The sequence below is a fragment of the Mauremys mutica genome, chromosome 12 (genome assembly GCF_020497125.1).
Source record: "Mauremys mutica isolate MM-2020 ecotype Southern chromosome 12, ASM2049712v1, whole genome shotgun sequence".
In the NCBI taxonomy this organism is placed as follows: Eukaryota; Metazoa; Chordata; order Testudines; family Geoemydidae; genus Mauremys; species Mauremys mutica.
The window spans coordinates 56,896,218-56,908,584 of record NC_059083.1 but is presented as its reverse complement, the minus strand read 5'-3'; the positions used below and the strand labels follow the sequence as shown (position 1 = coordinate 56,908,584).

The 12,367-nt window shown below is 50.8% G+C and overlaps 1 protein-coding gene across 1 annotated transcript in view; it reads left to right on the top strand.

The window, feature by feature from the left end:
* Positions 1-12,367, top strand: part of GAS7 (growth arrest specific 7) — a 234,432-nt gene that overhangs the window by 92,155 nt on the left and 129,910 nt on the right. Inside the window, exon 2 of the mRNA XM_044981822.1 lies at positions 12,181-12,301. Within this exon, the coding sequence (XP_044837757.1) occupies positions 12,181-12,301 (121 nt within the window). The remainder of the gene's footprint in view (positions 1-12,180; positions 12,302-12,367) is intronic.

Genomic DNA, 12,367 nt, shown 5'->3' with positions numbered 1-12,367 from the left:
TCCTGCAGGCTGCTCATGAGCAGCAGTGTCCTTCCAGCCACTAGACTGTAGCAAGGCCAAGCATAGGAGCAGTGACATCGCAGCATTTGAAAACCAAGATTGATAGAAAGTGGAGATGAGGAGCCCTCTCTGAGTCATGGCTGGAAGATATAACACAGAGTGGTGGCTCTGGTGATGAATGAGAGAGCTGGTGAGGGTTGAGCAAAGCATGGCTGGTGAGGGGGTCCTAGGAGGAGAGTCAGCTGAGCATACTGCTTATCAACTGGCTCCACAGCTGGCGGTCAGAGCAAAGCAAACAGCTAAGCTCACTATGTGGAGCACCACCAAAAGGCAGCAGTCACCTATGGGGGTGATCATACACTGCACCTACAGTGCGGGCAAGGAAGCTTTGCCTAGGGAGCTGAGCAAACTGGGACTTGGTGGCTGTGATGGGTTAGGACCCCCCCCCCCCCTTCTGGGATGCCACCTGATGTATTGGGCCCTCCTGCTCTACTAGCCTGGATTCCCTCTCCCTGTTTTGCTGAATTAGGCTCTCCATCCTCTTGCAGCACACACACAGGTAGGGCCACACCCAGCTGCAGACACAGACTGAAGTCAGCTCTGTCTGAGAGGATTCACCCAGCATTCTTGTGTACACCTCTTTTGGGGAATAAACCCAAAATAATACTGTCTTGCGCTGTGTAGAAAGATCTGCACAGTGCAAGCTCCTAAAAATTCACCCTCTCCCTCAATGTGAAAAGAAATATGCACAACGTCTTTCCCCCCCACACCCCAGTTAGAAATTGCACAAACTGGGTTTAATAATAAATAAAACAAATGTATTAACTATAAAAGGCAGATATTAAGTGATTATAAGGGATAGCAAACAGCAAATAAAACAACATACACACGCTAAGCTTAAGATCTTAAAGAGACTAGTTTCAAGAAGTAATTTCTCACCCTAAATGTTATTTTAGGCCAATTGCAGAGTTTTTGTAGCTTAGGGCTTGGCTACACTTACAAATTTGCAGCGCTGCAGCAGGGTGTGAAAACACACCCTCTGCAGCGCTGCAAATTGCGGCGCTACAAAGCGCCAGTGTAGTCAAAGCCCCAGCGCTGGGAGCGCGGCTCCCAGCGCTGTCCGTTATTCCCCACAGGGAAGTGGAGTACGGACAGCGCTGGGAGAGTTTTCTCCCAGCGCTGGCGCTTTGATTACACTTAGCGCTTCAAAGCGCTGCCGCGGCAGCGCTTTGAAATGCAAGTGTAGCCAAAGCCTTAGAGTTCCAGTTATTTCTTCTTACAGACAGGACCCTGTCTCAGTCTGGACCCAGTCTTTCCCCTCAGGTTAGTTCCTTTGAACCCTCAGGTACTTTCAGCAGTCTTTCTTCTTGGGTAGGCAATGGAGGAGAGACCAGATTGGCCCCCTCCCAAGCCTTAAAAAGGATTTACCTAAGATGGAAAACCTTTGTCTGATCCCCATCCCCCTATGGAGGAAAAGTACCAGCAGTGTCCAAGGTGGTATTTTGTATCAGATGATCTTATCACCTGACCTTGCAGTGTCAAAGCAACTATGAAACCAGGTTTATTTGCAATGTCCACAGGCAGGAACTCCAGGCAGATAGGAGATCCACATCTTCAAAGACTCATTGTCTTTTTCTAATGGCCCATTAAGGCTGATTGCTTACTGTCTGGTGGGCGTTTCCCCAAGTACACACAGTTGTAATTGTTATATAGTCAATATTCCTAACTTCAGGTACCGAAATGATACATGCATACAAATGGGATAATCACATTCGGTAAATCATAACCTTTCCAGTGATATCTTACATGAGCCATCTTGCATAAAGTATATCTTATGTCATATTCATATCCTAACCATATTTCTATGAAGAATATGGGGTGTAATGTCACAGTGCCAAAGCCTCTTTAATTTTTAGTGACCCCACAGTACCTTGTATTTTAAGATCCACTCAAAAGCCCCCCAGCCAGAGAACTCCTTGGCATTCCTTGCATTCGTGATGGGCTCCATGATGTGTGCAGGCAGCAGACACTAGTGGGGCATGAACATGCCATCTCCCAGCCACCAATCGGTCTGCACAGATCTAGTAACCAGCTCTCCAGCCATGTGCTGCTTTCCAGAGCTGCCTGAAGTGGAGACGCTCTCATTGTGCAAACAGCTGAATGCTAGACTGCTTCAAAACCTGCTCATGCTGCAATCAGGAGGGTGTCACAGGAGAGTGTCCCTCATCTCACCCCCTTGCACAGCTGATACAATGGTGCCTCACAGCCCCAGAGCCCACATGGGAGTCCTCTGTCTAGGAGAAAAATCCTGGCTTGTCAGACAAATTGTATGTCATTGATTTCCTTTGAAACATCACTATTAATTATGCCAAAGAGTTTGCTGTAACTCTCAATAGGCAAGAACCTGGTGCTGCTGGTGGCCTCCTGTCCAGCAGCCGAGCTTTTCCAAATGGGAACATCGGGGGCTCATTACGTTTGTGCTGCTGCCCACCTGTGCTGAGAGCTCCTTGTTTCTTTTCCAGAGCACACCCATCCCCCATTTACAGTGACACTCCCGGCCAGAGTGGAGAGGGCTTGGGGACAAGAGATGTCTTGTCACTGACTGGCCCCTAGTTAATGGGAAAGGGAGGGCCAGTGCTGTGCTAACTGCACCCCAGCAAAGCTAGTGAGCCATGGCAGAGACCTTCACTTCCCCTCAGGCTGCTCAGCAGACCTGCGGGATGGTCCCATAGCCATCAATATTCAGCCTGCTGAGAGAGACCTAGGAACAGTATCACCAGCCCCAAATGGCTAGAAATCAGCAGTCGGGCCCCCTAATACTGGCATAAAATATAGGGAATTTTCAAAATAATCAGTGTTGGGAGGTTTATTCACCTCCTGGCTTTTGAGCCTTTGGGTCCCGCTCGGATCATGTTTCCTGGCTTTTCTTCACAACCAGAGAGGTTAGAAATAGATGTTCTGAAATGGAAGATTCTCTTGTAGTGACCTGACTCCAGGAGCTGGGGCTTTAAGGAAAACATCAAATATCACAAGAACTGGCCCTACTGTGGGGAGCCTCAAATCTTGGTAATGTGGCAGGACTGGGACTGCCCCAACACATTTGGTCACAAGATGTGGCCCTAAAAGCACCCCAATGCCTGAAGGCCAGGGCTTTCCGGTACTAGCAATCAGCCTCAGCTGGCCTGACCAGCTCAGCAGACTCAAGGTCACTGGTGTCATAACCTGTGTTTAGAAGGCATCGTGGAAGGTGTCGTGTGTACACTGGCGACATACTGGTCATTATTATTGTGTGGTGCATGCACAGGTGATATGTGAAAAATTATAAATATGCCCTGGAAATATGTTCTTAAAATGTAGTTGGCAGGTAGGGCTTAAGTCACCTCACCCTGGACAAATGAATGTGGTTCCACCTGCGTGGCTGTGTCTCCAGTGTAAACTCAGCAAAGAGAGAATATACAAGTATATTTACATAAAAGGTAAATACACCTCTACGCTGTCCTTGGGAGCCAAAAAATCTTTAGCCGTATTATAGGTGAAACTGCATTATATCGAACTTGCTTTGATCCACCGGAGTGCGCAGCCCCCCCCCCCAGCACTGCTTTACCGCTTTATATCTGAATTTATGTTATATCGGGTCGCGTTATATCGAGGTAGAGTTGTACCATAATCAAATTAGCAAACTGGGGAGGCAGCTGCTTAACTATCCGGGTTGGGGAGGGGACTGCAAAAATTCACAAGGTGTGAACTCCCTGATGCCCCCAGCAGGACTGCCTGGCTTTGAAAACAAAGATAAACTTTGAGGATAACAGGCAGACAGAAAAAGGCACGTTGGCATCCTTCACCTAAGGGGACAAAGAAAGGCAGTGCTTTGGGCTCTGTGTTGGACCCTGGCTAAGGACTGGCCAGCCATCTGGGAGAACAAATGTGGTGGGAAAATTACTTTGCTTTGTTAAGTTAGGGTTGAGTCTTATAAGTGTATTTTTACTTTTGTTTGTTTGTTTAATCATTTCTATCCAATTGCTTCTATTTGGTATCCCTGAAACATCTGCTCTTTGGTAATAAACTAAATCTTGTTTTATTACACAACCATCTCAGTGCAGTTTATCAAATGGAAGGGTAAGATCCTCAGCCAAACTACGAGGCGGGTGCTGTGTCCCATTTCTTGAAAGGAGCAGAGAACTTGGTAAGGTTTTATGAGTGCTGCAGGGAGAGGGGCTGAGCAGTGCAGAGGAGACAGTTTTGGGGAGACTCAGGATTGAAGTGCTGTCGGTGGTGTCACCCTGCGAGGAGTAACCAGGCTGGTGAAAGCCAGGGTGAGGCTCTCGTGCTGTGAGCAGGCTGCTGGCATCAGGGTGCTGAGCCAAAGCTGCACAGCATAGAAGCACCTAGGGTTACAGGGAACACAATCCCCTCCTGGTCTGGATTGATCCTCCAAAGCATCACGCACGGTAATGATGGGCCAGCTCGAAGGAGACCAGAATGCCTGGAAAAAGAAAGCTGAGGCCCTTGGGGCTCTCTTGAGTGCTTTGACTATTAAGTTAATTCAGACTGAAATGGTTTTTATTTTTAGCCTGCAGTAAAGGTAGTGCACGTGTCTCAGAACTCCAATGTGCACTCCAGCTCGCAAGGGAACTGGGGAGCCGCCTCCTGCCCCCTCTGCATGTCAGTCACAGCAACGGGTTTAGGGATACGAATGACTCATATTGCTCCTGTTTGCCCTGCAGAGTCAGCCCGGCTCTGCGGGAGGGAGCTGAAGTCTGTTCCTTCAAAACTGCTGCCTGGGCCTGTCTTGCACCGTGGAAGGCTGTGGGAGCACACGGGTCACGGAGGATTTCCAGCTGACCTGTCAGAATGTGTTCAGGCTGGGTCTGAGCCCTCTTGGTTTCCTACTCTTGGCTTTAGTATTTGGGCTTTTCTCCTCCTCAGTCATGGGTATAAGGCTGATGAGTGCAGACTGAGAGCGATGCCTATCAGATTGCTGGAGCCATGAAGTAGAGAGCAGGGCTCAGGCTGCTTCACTGCTGCAGAGAGTGACTGTTGGCTGCCGTTTGAAGAGAGAACTGTGCGGTGGCATGGCAGGTGTCCTTGCTGCGGAGCCTGGCTGAGCACTCTACCTGTGCACACAGCCTAATTACTGCCCTCCTGCCTGGATCAGTCACTTCTCTGCAATTCCAGGTAATCCCAAATACCACAGCTGGAGCTGCCCAGCCCTCTGCTATATGCTCAGCTCACAGTGACCTTGAACAGCAGCTCTCTGGCCTATGGAGTTACCTTGGAAGGAGATCTGATCCAGGCTTCCTGGCTCTCGGAGGAGACTTTGGTATAATGCCCCAGACCCTGACCAGCTCTGGCCAGCCCCTCTGGGCACCACGCTGCCCCCAGTACACAACAGTGGACACAAGAGTGTGGCCAACTCTCTCTGTTCTAGCCTGAGTCTTGTGCTGTTTGATGTTTCAGTGAAGGCCCCAGCTCCTGAAATCACAGGAGCCCCCGAGAATCTCAGCTTTTGTCTGAGTGAAAAGTAAGTTTCCAGCCCTCGTGGTTGTAGAGAAAACTTTAATCCCTCCAACATCCACAGGCAAATAGAAACCCCACCGCTGTTATTTTTAAATCTCATGGGTTTGGGGTCTAATGATTTTCAAATGCTTCGGGCTGGCAACACTGCAGTGACAATGACAGTGCTGAGCACTCAGCAGCCATGGCTCTCCAAGTGCATCCCAAAAGGCAGCTGAGTTACTGGCCCCATTACAGATGGCTCAGGGAGAGGAAGTGATGCACACAAGGTCACCCAGCACATCAGTGGCCAGATCCCCTATCCCCCTGGCCTGGGCCCTGAAGCCAGATTTTCACAAGAGCCCAGGGCCAGGTTTCCAGGAGTGCTTGGCAGCTCCAACTGGAGCCAGACCTTTGAAAGAGCTCATCTCCCAGCCAGGCACCCACCTGCGGGAGACGTCCTGCACGATGCTCGGCATGCAAGGCCAGCCAGAGGACCGAGCGTGGTGCAGAGTCTGGCCTCTGATTTGGGGTCCTTCCTAAGAGTCGGCCGTTCTCTCCTCCCCCAGCCTCCACACTCTTCCCTCTATTGGTTCAACCTTCACTTTCTCTCCCCCACGTCATCATCATTTCATTTCTTTTGCCTGCCCCAGAACTTCTAGGACAGTGTCCCCGTCTCTTAAAGGGACATGCACACCTTCCCAGGCAGAAGTCATCCAGTTTTCCTCCCCTCACAATGACTGGAAAAGGGGGCAGGTGGAAGAGGGAGGAACAGGACTGTGTCAGCAAAGGAGACAGAAGGGAAGAAGTGCAAGAGCGAGTGCAGCAGCCTGGCTGTAGGGGTGGGCACAGGGCTCCACAGAAATGCTGTTAAAGCGACGAGCACCATGTGAGCAAGGGCAGGGCTTGGGACCTAGCTATACAACACCCCAGTGATGCCTTTGCCATTAGCAAGGTCCTGTTCCTGTGGCCCTGATCCTGGGCCTTTGAATCGCCACCTGCAGCCGTGCATCCAAGGTAGTGTGCTATAATCTCTCCAGCAGGAGTCCGGAAGGCCCTGTGTCCAGGGCTCTCCTAGCTCAGGCTGTCACCCGGACAGCGTTCCCGCCCCTTTCGTTTGAGAATGCCATCAGAAAAAGAAAGGCATTTGTCTGGCAATTTGTTCCTGGTCAGTCTGTTCCACAGGTTGCTGTCTTGTGTGACAGGGAGCAGAGGGGGGTGATGTGTCTCTCCCCCTCCTCTCTCTCGCAGTTGCGGGTTTGTTATGAGCCCTGGGGGCTGAGAGCTATCAAACAAGACTATAAGAGAACACGCCCCCCTCCAGGCCAAAGCCTGCTGGCCCTGGCCAAGCGACTCTCTTTTCACTTGCCCTCGTGGGTGGGGGCAAAGGGCACATGACACTTTGTGCTGAGAGAGGGAAGGGCTTGAGCTGGTAGTTCCCTGTCCTAGGTTTAGGATGCAAACCCCCACACCAGGCCTGATACTGGGTGCATTAATCTGCAAATCCAGTAACTGTGAGCTCTAGTCCCAGCTCTTCCACTGATAGGTGTTAACATTTCTGTGCCTAACAGCCATCTTTGTGAGCTCAGGTGTCATGCCATAGGGGTCAGGCTCATTCGCCCATCTCCTTGAAAGGAGAGCTACAAAGAGTTACCGCTACCAGCGCTGAGACCAGAGCCCAGGTCCTGCAGAGAGCAGAGCTGCACTTACTCCATTCCACTTTGCCACACAGGCCTTCAGAAGACAGTGTCACCCACCCTAGCACAGTGTAGCTCCACGTTGCCCTGTAGCAGCTAGACCACATGTACACGTGTTTCAGAGGGGTAGCCATGTTAGTCTGTATCAGCAAAAAGAACAGGAGTACTTGTTGCACCTTAGAGACTAACACATTTATTTGAGCATAAGCTTTTGTGGGCTAAAACCCACTTCATTGGATGCATGCAGTTCATATTCCTGGAGGTCCTGTGAATGAGATCAGATATGAGGCCCACCAGCAGAGCTTGCATCGCTGCAGGCTGGAGGATGCAGGGTCAGTGAGGCGGGGTCCACTCACTGAAGAGGAAGAATTAAATAAAAATTCCTCAGCTATCTCATTCACTGGACACTACCCAGAGGACTTTCCTGGAGGGTGAATCAGGCCTTGAACAGGGTGTGAGTAATATGGAGCTCTCATCACATGTAATTAAAGACTGTCTCTGGATGCACATGCGTGGGGGCTGAGCAGAGGGGGCATGGCCCCCTAACAGCCTCGCATATCCTGAGATTTGAGTGCTTGGCTTTGGAACCTGAACCTTATGTGAATGCAGATTTGAGACTGAAGAGGTCTAGTGGCATATAGCTCTGGTGTCAGCGATGCCTGGGCAGGAACAGCTAAACACCATCCACCATAACATGGGGCTGAGTCCTCTACATGCGTTGTTATGCCTGATGATCTAGGTTATGGTACTAGCCCTCAGTAGTGCCTTGATGTGACATGGTGGCTGGCACAACTGGGACAAGGGCGATCAGACCTTCGAGCAGGAGTCGGGCCGAGTCAGGTACCGGCAGGTCAGAATCTGATGGGCCAGAGGGCGAATGGAGAGCCAGGCAGGATCAGGTCACCAGGAGATCGGGGTCAGACGCCAGCTTGCAGGCAGCAATTGAAGAACAAAGCCAAGGACAAACCAGAGCTGGAAGCCAGGGTCTAGGATCCTTTGTGAGCCAGGGGCTGGAGCTGTTACTTCCTGGTTTAAGCCCTAGTATCAGCCAATCAGTGGGCTATAAGGGGCTGCCACTCAGGGCCTGCTGGGCCAGGTAGGGCCAACTGTGGGGGTGGGCAGGCTGGGTGATGCCCAACACATGGCTTCCTGAGGGGGCACTTCCAGAGCAGAGGAGTCCTGTCCCTCCTGCTCCCTCCCACTGCTCTTCAGCTGACTGCTGCCACCGCTCCCCCCCCCGGCTTGGAGTTGCCCCTGGCCAACCTGCTCCTGTGTGCTGTGCAGAGGGTAGGGGGCTGATGGTGGGGAGTCCCCATCCCCCTGCCTGTGTACCCGGTCTCCGCTGAGCTGGGGTGGGGAGACAGGAGTCTGGGCGTGTGCTGCTGCGCTGCTCTGGGTTAGGAGTGGGAGCTGCTGGCAACTGCTGCTGGACTGAGCAAGCCTTCAGACTACCGAGTGCTGTGCTTAAAGCAGGGGTGGGCAAACTTTTTGGCCTGAGGGCTACATTCAGGGCTGGCTCTAGGCACCAGCTCTGCAAGCAGGTGCTTGGGGTGGCCAAGGGGAAGGGGCGGCATGTCAGGCTCTTTGGTGGCAATTCGGCGGTAGGTCCCTTGGTCCCTCTTGGAGCGAAGGATCTGCGGCCGAATTGCCACTGAAGAAGAAAGCGGCGTGGTGGAGCTGCCGCAGATCGCGATCACGGCTTTTTTTTTTCTTCCGCCACTTGGGGTGGCAAAACCCCTCGAGCCGGCCCTGGCCACATCGGGGAATAGAAATTGTATGGAGGGCCATGAATGCTTACAAAATTGGGGTTGGGGTGCGGGAGGGGGGGTGGACTCTGGGGTGGGGCTAGGGATGAGGAGTTGGGGTGTAGGAGGGTGCTCTGGGTTGGGACCAAGGGGTTCGGAGGGCAGGAGGCGGATCAGGGCTGGGGCAGGGGTGCGGGGGGTGAGGGCTCTGGCTGGGATTGCAGACTCTGGGGTGGGGCTGGGGATGAGAGGTTTGGGGTGCAGGAGGGTGCTCCGGACTGGGATTGAGGGGTTTGGAGAGTGGGAGGGGGATCAGGGCTGGGGCAAGGGGTTGGGGCGTGGGGAGAGGCTCAGGGGTGCGGCCCCCGACCCAGTGCCCCGGCCAGAGTGGGGCTGAGCCGCTCAGTGCAGCTCAGAGGCCAGCTTAAAATGGCTCGTGGGTCGGATCTGGCCCACGGGCTGTAATTTGCCCACCCCTGGCTTAAAGTGACAGTGCCCTTTCCCTCTCACTGTCTCCCCCCCCACACACACTCTCTCTCTCTCTCTCTCTCTCTCACTCTGTCTCTCTTACATTCCCCCAACACACACACCTGTATTGTTGTTATTACTTCTTTGTACTTCATATCGAAATGTGCAAGGCACATATAGTCTCTGTAATTTTATTCTTTCAAAGTCCATTAAGGATTACATTGATGGTATTTTAGTTTTTTGACTGAGAAATAATTTTATTTCTCTCTTATGCTTAAATTTAATTCTTTGAGTAGTCAGTTCTAAAATGCCTAACCTGTCCTGGCTGGATTAATTATCATTATTACTTTTATTATCATATTGTGCTTTGTCATTTATTATTTAAAGTGGTACAATCAAATAATAGTATCCTCCTAGAATGTAAATTTAGCTTGTACTAACCTTAGCAGTGTCAGTTTAAAAAACGTTTAGCTAAACACACAACTTTAGACACGGGGCAGATGAAAGTCACTTATTTTCAAATTGTATTTTTAGTTATATCTGTAAAATAACTTATAAGCTATATGAAAATAAATGCAGTTCCAAGTATGATACTAATAGCAATGATGGAGTCAAATTTGAGTTTCACGAACATGATTGTGATTGGTAAACATAAATGCAAAAATAATTAGAAAAATAAATTCCCTTTCTTAATAAAAGAGTAAAAACTCTTACTCACATCTGTTAAAATTAAGTAAATACATTTTTAGTGGAGCAAAAAAAACCTGACTGAAATATAGTCGATAATGGCAGTAACAGAGTGTGTCTGTTAGGGAAAGTAAGCCAATTTTAAGCAGATTTTATTTATTTTTATTTTTCTCTACTAAAGATAGTGTACAAAGTATCAAACTTGTGTTTCTGATATCTGTGTTAAAGCTGCAGAATTGATCTGTCTAGGTTTGGGATTGGGAATATTTTGCTGTATTATCTCCTGATTGTTCTAAATTTACATATAAACTTAAAATGTGGCTTTAATTGGTGTTTGTATATATTTTTTCTTTCTTTATATAACAATTAAATACAATGCTCCTGTCAGCTAATTCCTACGTTATTATCTGCAAAAAAACCCCTATAGTTTTCAGGAACCTAAGTAGTCCCTGGAATCACGGTTAAAGTTGTCTCCCGAGTCCCACCCCACAAAATCTGAAATGGTGCCCCGGTGAGCCAGGAGCGGTTACAGGGCTGCAGGAAGGCAGTGAGCTCTGGCAAGATGCAGCCCCTGTGTGACAGTACAAAGCCCACCTTGAGCCACAGGCTGAGTGCCAGGCACCACCAGTCGCAGCAGCAGCGCAGAAGTAAGGGTGGCAATAACAGAAGTAAGGGTGGCAATACACCATGTACCACACCATCCTTACTTCTGCACTGTTGCTGGCGGTGGTGTTGCCTTCAGAGCTGGGTGCCCGACCAGCAGCTGCTACTATCAGTCCACCCTGCCAATGCTTAATTGGTGCCAGGACTGAGCTCTGGCAGCTCTTCCAATACAAATTAAGCACTAAGGGAAGGCAACGGGGCCTGGAAGTGTTGAGGTGGGGGGCGGGGGAAAGGAGAGGAAAGCCTAGGGAACCTATGGGGGCCAAGGGTGATGGGGAGACCAAAATACCAGTTCGCCCAGGGCACCATTTTCCCTAAGGCTGGCTCTGCTGCCAAGCCCAGCCTCACAGGCTCTTCCCATGGGTCCAGCCTAAGCCTGAAGTGGTGTGAGCAGCACAGCATCGCTGTGGGTCCAGGTTCCTACGCTGGCTCCATGGCTAGCCCACCTTTTCCTGGGCTGCTTGGCAGACTTTTCCGCAGTTCTTGCTTGTGCCGGTGTTGACAGCAGAGCTGGAGCCCCAGGAGAATACAGTGAGGTCAGGCCTGGGATTCCCCCCTGGGTACACGCAGCAGCCAAGGGTCTGTCCACACAGCAAAGAAAACCTGCAGCTGGCCCATGACAGCCGACTTGGGCTCGCAGGGCTCAGGCTGTGGGGCAGTTCCATTGTTGTATAGACCGTGGGCTCTAGGACCCTGCGGGGTGGGAGGGTCCCAGAGCTCAGGTTCCAGCCCAGGCCCGAAGTCTACAAAGCAATTAAACAGCCCCACAGCCCGAGTCAGGTGGCACAGGCCAACCACTGGTTTTTCTTTGCTGTGTAGACAGACCTTAGTGACCCAGGCAGGGACTTTCCTTCTCACAGCCTGGCCCGCTCACTGCCTGCTTTGCACCTTGCTGTTCAGTATCAGGGGGTAGCCATGTTAGTCTGTATCCACAAAAACAACAAGGAGTCCGGTGGCACCTTAAAGACTAACAGATTTATTTGGGCATAAGCTTTCGTGGGTAAAAAACCTAGTCTTTAAGGTGCCACCAGACTCCTTGTTGTTTTTGCTGTTTAATGAATCACATTGCTCCTCCCCAGAGAGCCTCTGCCTCCCAGACTCCTCTCAAAGTCATGTGCTCTGCAGGGTCTCATCAGCATAAAGAGTTGATACAAGACACACAGCAGATCCTCACACTCTGTGCATCTCCAGGGAACGTCTCCAGGAGATGAGGGGTGCTGCACGATCTTGTTGGAATCCAGGGCACTCTTTACAGGCTGCGGATGGGCAGAGAACTGGGGTGCAGTACTGGCAATTATTAGCTGTGTTTGTCTGTCTCACTCCTGCCCTGAGACCTCCAGATTGTAGGCCCACTTCCCATATCCATCTCTGTTTAGACTTTGCCTTGTCTGAAAGCCAGCTTAACAGGACCCTCTTCTTCCCAGCAGAAACCCAGGAAGGTCACATCTCAGCCAGGAGAAGATTCTCTGAATTGCCCTCTGCCCCCCGGCTGGCAGAGCTACATGTCTCCCCAGGGCCACAGATACTATGTGAACACCTTCACCAACGGTAAGCCCCGTTCAAGCTTGTAGCACCTTGGCTCTGCTGTAGTGAAGGGTCTCACAGGGTTGTTTT